The following is a 7943-nucleotide window of genomic DNA, read 5'->3' as shown; positions in this document are numbered from 1 at the left end:
GTTAGAGAAATGAAGACACAAAAGAAAGCTGAGAAAAAGTTTTGATAGACACATAAAAATGGATTCTACCAAAGCATTCATAGCTCCAGCTTTCTTGTGGTGCTCATATCCAGGTCTTTTCTCACGAGAAACATAAACAAGGCGAGGCAATTCGTTTCCCTCAATGTCGCGAACACCATTTTGACCAAGGAAAACCTACACAAAGAGTATCATCATTCATCACAATTGAATTCAAAATTCATCCAAACAAGCCTTGTGATTATGAACTATGACTGAAACTGAAAAACAATATATATACTACTCACCTGAATCATTCCAGGGTGGTCTCTAACATTGTTTCCAGGCCATAGAGTCCCATCCTGCATTGTCCAACCATCCTCAGGAACCTTCTGTGCCGTCGCAACCAATGCATTAATCCTCACCTTGAATTCTTCATACTCCCTCTGTCAAATTTTCAGCACACAATGTTTAGAACTCAATAAAATAGATCATATTTTAGATTACTTGAAACACAAGCAAAATGAAAAGATATTTTTCGAACCTTAATAGCGCGACGCTCTCTGATAAATGCTGCATCAACTTTGTCTTTGAGATAGTCAACTTTTTGTGCAAAGTACCATTCAGGAGCTCTGGGTTCAATGCTGAACTTCTTGCAGAATGGAACCCACTTCCTTGCAAACTCAGATGTCTCTGAAAGTGCTTCGAATGTAAGCATGGCAGCACCATCATCAGAGACATAGCATGCAACTTTCTCCACTGGATAATCCACAGCAAGGATTGAAAGAACAGTGTTTGCAGTGATAAGTGGAGGCTCCTTCATAGGATCAACAGTACTAACAAACACATCTACACAAGCTAATTCTGATGGCTTCCCTTCCTTCTCATACCTGTTACATTGTAAACCGTTAGCTTTAGAATAATCAGTACTCCCTCCATTACAAAAGAAATTAAAGTAGTTTCATCATCATTCTTAGATATTTGATGTCACTCTATTTTATAAGATAAGTTTTTTTAGTTGGTATAGTATTCTTTAATGATGATAGGTTATGAATCTATGATACTAAGATTCTTTTTTTTCATTTACTTTTTTTAATATAATTTAATGATAATAGGTTATGAGAAAAACTACCATCAATAATTAATAATACTTATTAAAATTTAATTTAAAGGATAGTTATTAAAAATAAATTATAAAAAATCACAATAAAAAAGTTAATCATATGTGCTAATTTATTCCTCTGAAAAGAAATCATTATTATAAAAAAAAAAATTAAACTTAATTTGATCATAAAGATAGGGAAAAAAAAACCCTTAAATAAGAGAACAACAATTTAGCACAATTGTGATCTTAAAATTTTTCAAAAGAATTATTTATAATGTGTTAATATGTTCTTTTGATAAAAATTATCACTATATTTTTAAATTTTAAATTCAAAATTTTACCGTAAAGAATAAAATCTTAATAAGAGAAAACTAATTTAGAAACATTAAGCAAACAAATGTATAATTTTCAATAAATGTTCTAAGTTTTTATTTAGATTTTAGAAAGTGTGTATTCTTCTGCAATGGTTGAGAATAATCATTATTATTATATTCATATTGATTAAAACAATATTTAAATTCACAATTTAGTTGTTTCACGTAATAATTTATATACCTTATTATTCAAGTTTTGGATGTATAATTTCAAATACAACTATGACTTTATTTCTTTTCCAAATTGCATTCATATATTGATGTTATTAACTTATTATTGCAATTAGAAGATAAGTTACAATGGACAATAGCATAAGCAGTTACTCTTAACTCACACATGTAAACAATTAGTTAATATATGTAAAAGTAAATTTACTCTTAATTAAATACAACTTCTTAAATTAACTTATTCAAAATACATTTAGTATTAATTTTAAAAATTTATTTATGAAACAGTTTTTTATATACAAAATTAATTATTTATTCTCTAAATCTAGTTTATTTTGAAACCGAGACAGCAATGAAGTAATGAATAATCACAGATACACATACTAGTTAAGAACTACCTTAAAGATAAACGATCAAGGTATGTTTCTCTTTCAATTGGACACCATTTTGGGAACTGATCAAGAATCCATGAAGCAGCAAACCAGATTTCACATATGACTGATGTGAGCCACAATGCATATGCATCATTCACAGGGTGCAGAATTCTATAATGAAAGAAGAGGCAGAGAATTGCAATCCTGAGAACTATGATTATTCTGTATGGATTTATTCTGCTTGAACTTATTGGCAACTTTCTCCATAGTGGTTGTCTCCCCTCATCCATTCTATTAGAAGAAATTCAAGTGAAAATTTTATTGTAAGAGAAATGTAATTTAAAGTTATAGAGTTTAATTTTGATCACATCAATCATTCACGCGATCAATATAAAAGATAATTATTTTTGCTGATGTGACGTTACGTAGTTGGATACACGTGTAAAACTGTTTTATAAGAATTTTTCACCTACTTTGGTAACTCAGGGTCATCAAACTCATCAAGATCCTTACACCCTTCATGCTTAACCACTTGAAGTTTTTCAGATTGCTTCTTCTTCCAGTCCTCCATTCTTTCCTTCCATGCAACACTTCCATATCCATAAACTGCCAAGTCTTTCTTAGGATCCATAGCTCTTGCTTGAACTGCATCACCAGCAGCATTAACTTGTCACATTAATGGATACACACAAACAACTTTGACTTTGAAGTTTGACCTTAAAAAAATTACCGGGCACAGAGGAATCAGGAAAAGGCATAGGATGAACACGTTTTCCACGAGGCATGAATGGGGGAATAATGAGGGCATGTTTATCAGCAGAGATTCCAACATCCTTAATTGACACACAAAAGAATATTAGAGAAAAAGACTCAAAAATGAACAGCTACAAGAGTTAGAGAATTATGCTTTACATTTTACTTTACCTCTTGACCATAAGTTAGTAGAGGGATCTCAGAACCTGCCACAGAAGCTGCATCAAACTCTGAAGGTGTGGTACTGATTCCTAATCCACCATTAAGGCGAGAAGATAGCATTGTTTCAGCAATGTGATGATGATGAGGGTGGCTGCCAATATCAAACTCATTCTCCAAATCATCAACACCATCCTCTTCTTCATCACCCTCAACTCTAGGACAACCTGATATATAAACAAAAGAAGTTAAAACATATATATGTTTGGTAAGTGTTTTGGAACAGAAAATACAGAGACACTGAGACAATCAAGATAGATTGACTTGGATGTTTTAGTATTTCTATATTTCTATTCTGAGACAGTTACTAACTAGGGATCAAAGTTGAAAGATGAAACCTTTGATGCGGTTGTATCTTGTTTTGCATTGAGGGCAAACTTGGTTCCCTTCTCTTCTTTCATACTCATAGCAAGGCTTGCAAACAGGGAATGCACACTCATTGCAAGCAACAAATGGATCACCATTAATTGTGACCTCTACTTCATCACCACAGATCTGGCATATTTGTCCACTCAATTCTGTAACAGCATTCACCTGCATAAATCATGATAGCAGTTATGCTAATTAAGCAACATCGTTTCATGAAAAAAACTTGGATGGTTGATGACTTCACCGACACAAGATTTCAAAGTATAAAAAGGATAACCTTCAATTACAACACTTATTTCAGAAGCTAGTTGCAAAAGAATCAGTTAGGCCTCAATTTTAGCATAGAAATCCATGAAAACAAAACCCAATGGAGATCTTTGTTTTTCTTATTCAAACTCTCCACGTGGCTTTGTGAAGTGTGCACAAGAATAAAAAAAAGACACACATTTTTGGAAGATTATTATGTATAAGAAAGAGAAGAGACTCACTCTTGCAGTGTCATCAGCATTGATAAGAACAAACTCATTCCTGTTATGAGACCCTGCAATGAGTCTTCCCTTGGTATCCATTAACACCTCTCAGCTCTCACACACAATATAACAAACACAGCTTGTGCAAATATAGAAAAACAAAAGGAGTTGGTTGTTAACAACTAAAGAAAGTTGTTAAAACGATTCTTTTCTTGCAGAATCCAGTTTTGTAACATATTTGCCATGTTACTACTAATTTAGTAGTACTAAACTTAACTAGTCTCTCCCTTTTTTCTCTCAGAGACACACACAAAGTTGCAGCAAAACACGTTTATAAGAGAGGAGTGTAGAGAAAGAAAAGGGAGAAAAGGAAAAAGTGAAAACATCATACACACACAGAACAAGACCAAAAACAACAACTTATTATGTATCCGTATGTATATGTACAATTGTACATGTGTGTTGTCAACTGTACCGTAGTTAGTTGGATACATATACAAGTGTTTTCTTATTCTAATAATGTCATAATATCTTAATAATTTGGGTTGGTCGAGTAGTTAACTCACTCGTCCGCTTAAATAAGTATTGAAGATTCGAAAATTTCAACTTATGCATGCAGTAATTCATTGATGAGCGACAAACTCTTAAATAGAACTTAAATTTACAACGAATTAATTTTTAACATGCCAGATTAAAAAATACTGTAAATAACTAAAAAAATATGTCACAATATATGTTATATTAAGTAATCTAGCCAATTATATTAAACCAAGGTAAAACATCTTAATAGTTATCAAAGAATAATAATAATAATAATGCACTCGTGAATATCAATGCCTAACTAACTGTGTCTGTCTCAATGATATTTGTATATAAGAAAATATATAAATATATATATTTTTTAGATTTGAATATTAATACTTTTAAGCTTGATGGAACTTTCGGTGGGTCCCTATGTTTTGTTTGGGTGGATGGTGCTGAATGCTGATGTTGGTGGAGCAGAGGAGTTGAAACTATTTGAGAATGTAAAATTCAGTCAGGTAAATAATTTACTTAACTAAGTCAACTCAAAAATATTAAGTGTGCTTGTTTTGAATTAGTTCAGCATCTCCATTATTTGGATCAAAATGATGCTTTGGATGAATGATTAAATTAGAAGATTCTTTTGATCCATTTTAAATATATATATATAAAGAAACATCCAAAAAATATATTTATAAAGATACTTCTATTAAATACAGTTATAAAAAAGATATTTTTATTAGACACATCTATAAAGACACTTTCATTAAACACAATTATAAATAAAAATTAGGAGAACACTACCACAAAAATGGGGTTTAGCCACCAAATTTTAACTACAAATACTAAATCGTGATAAAAATAAATGAGCGTGTCTTCTATTTAGCACGAAACATTGTTACAGTGGCTAAAATTTAACCTTTTGCCACACACAATATTTTTCGTGGCTGTACTTGCTGTTTACATTAACGTGGCATAACTATCCTGTTTTGAATAAATTAATTTTTTTTAAATAAGTTTATTAATGTATAGTATCATTTTTTTAAATATTCTGGCATTAACACATATTTATGAAATTAAATTTAAAAATATAAAAAATAAATTTAGATAAAACAAAAAATTATAAAAATAAAGATAATATTCTAATATTTGAGTTAATTATAAAGATAAAATTTATTTAGCTAAAATAATATAATTTTTTTTGGTGACTACTAAAATAATATAATTTGAATAGATAATAAAAATTTCGGCGGAAAGTTAAAGTAATCATGGAGAAATTCCAATATAACTTCCCATCATTCACGTTGTCTTTTTAACTCCTACTTTTCTGCAGCACCTGAAAAGCAATTTCTTTAACCACACTATATGAATCCTATCATATGATGGGTATCCTCCATACTCAAAACACCGATTTTTTTTCTTTCTTAATTTTGGTGTCATTTGTTAGTTTTTTTTAGCAGATTTTTTTGTGGAGCAAAAACCTAATAATTTAGGAGAGGCTCGTTTAGCAGAAGATTTGGACGAAATAAAGAATTTGCAGAAGATTTGGAGCAAAATTCACAAAATGTCAACAACAATAAAGAGTTTGCAGAAGATTTGGACAAAATAAGTTTCAAGCAATTGTACCTACCAGAAAAGATTATAATGACCCTTTAGTCGTGAATGTCAAAGGTATATGGAATTTTAATTTTTTTACGTGATTTTTTGAGTTTTAATATTTAATTTATTTCTTTTATTCAATTTTGTATTCAGTTCTACGAAAGAAATCACAACTGTCAAAAGGACAACAATTCAAGTTTGGCATTTGAAAAATGGTGAAAAAGACACTATGGAACTTGATGGATATAGACAAAGTCGAGATAATGACGCAAATTTATTAGTACGATTTCTGGATGTAATGGCCCGTAGAGCAATGCTGTAAATTGGAAAAGTCTTTGGTGCTAAAAATGCAGGACTGTGATAAATTTAGAGAAGCTGGTTGAAACTTTAGAGAAAAAGTTATGGATATGAAGAAACCAATGCAAGATTCAGTTGGCAGCTCTGTATAAATTTTTGTTATCAAAATACAGTGATAAAGTGCCTAATTTATTCAGTGATATGCTAGACATTTAATTTATGTATTTAATAAGTAATAGTTGAAATTTTAAATATATTTATCCTAGAAGGGATTAGAATTTATTTTATTTATGTTAAATTTTTTTATTTTTTATTATATATAAATTTAAACTTGTATTATTATTATTATTATTAATTTTTTTATGAAAAAATATTAGATATTATATATTTAAAAAGTTTTATTTTTGTGATTAATGTTATATATATAAATATAATTTTAATTTAATAAAAGTGTTCAATTAGAGCAAATTAGCACAAATTAGCTACGGATTGTATGTGAAAAACAGAGTGAGTTAGCCACGAAAATAATGTGATTAAATAACCCAACGTTAGCCACAAAAAAAATTGTGGCTGAAAAATCCGGCCTGCACAAATTATTTAGCCACGGCATTATACGTAGACAATGATATACAAATTGTGGCTCTTCGAAGGTCTCCACGATGTTTAAAACTGTGGCTAATAACGTTAAAATCGTGGCAAATTGAAAATGCAACCCCCCGATTAGCCACAAATATTCTTTCGTGGTCAATGTATGGTTGCTACGGTTATCTTAGAGTTTAGCCACAATTTTTTTCGTGGCTAAACTCCTTATTTCTTGTAGTGGAAGTTGACAGAAATGTTATTAGTAACGTAGCGAAATTGTTTATTTATATATTGCAATCATGTTTAATTTAGGGTTCATTTAAGTAAATAATAAAGAAAAGGTTTTATACAAATTAATCTCAAATAATGAAAAAGGTAAATATATAGCTGAAGAGCGGGGAGAAAAGTCACGTGCCGCTTGTGTGGATGGGCCATGATAATATGTATAAAAATCTTAGCATACTTTGAATTTAAATATCATGTGAAACAAAACAAAGCAATAGTGGAAACTACACAATGATGAACTCTTGTGACTTTAGTAAATCAACCAATATATATATAATTATATATACCCCCCATATGTCCATATTATTATATATATTAAAATTCTTTATTTTGTACTTGTTCTGTTTCTCCTTCTGAAGCTGCATGAAAATTGGTGAAACTGAATGTAATCTTGTGCATGCATGATTATAGTAATAAAGCCTTCAATGGTTACTTGACTCTGTCTATCAAAAACTAGAAAATAATTAAGAAAGGTACATTATTAGTTCTGCCATGTGAATATTCCTTTAATTTTCCTATCTTGATTATATTATTTTTGCAAATTCGGACCGATACATAGTTAAGGGAAGGAAGGAATTGTTTGGAATGTAATATTTTTTTTAATCCATGTTGGTGATTTTTAACACATTTATATATATACCTTACCTAACATGAGTAGTAGGTAAATATCATTATGAAATATTATTAATTTGTCAGTGTTTCTGACTAGGCCATGATCCCCTAATGAATTGATTATAAATACGTAGCTTATAAATACGTAGTTACGAGGATGATTTTTTTTTATTTTAATTATTTTACTTTATTTTATTGAGTTCCAGAATCTAGCTAG

General features: G+C 30.1%; 1 protein-coding gene across 1 annotated transcript in view; it reads right to left on the bottom strand.

Annotated features, from left to right (window-relative positions):
• LOC107644952 (cellulose synthase A catalytic subunit 2 [UDP-forming]) overlaps window positions 1–4227 on the bottom strand; it is a gene marked incomplete in the record, with an annotated part of 6403 nt that extends 2176 nt beyond the window's left edge. Inside the window, 9 exon segments of the mRNA XM_016348929.2 lie at window positions 70–195; window positions 306–443; window positions 542–887; window positions 2043–2309; window positions 2492–2663; window positions 2749–2851; window positions 2943–3157; window positions 3329–3524; window positions 3848–4227. Coding sequence (XP_016204415.1) covers window positions 70–195; window positions 306–443; window positions 542–887; window positions 2043–2309; window positions 2492–2663; window positions 2749–2851; window positions 2943–3157; window positions 3329–3524; window positions 3848–3928 — 1644 coding nt within the window.

Source organism: Arachis ipaensis, chromosome B05, assembly GCF_000816755.2.
Source record: "Arachis ipaensis cultivar K30076 chromosome B05, Araip1.1, whole genome shotgun sequence".
NCBI lineage: Eukaryota > Viridiplantae > Streptophyta > Magnoliopsida > Fabales > Fabaceae > Arachis > Arachis ipaensis.
Note: the sequence above shows the minus strand (reverse complement) of the source record. Positions and strands in the feature narration are given on the sequence as shown.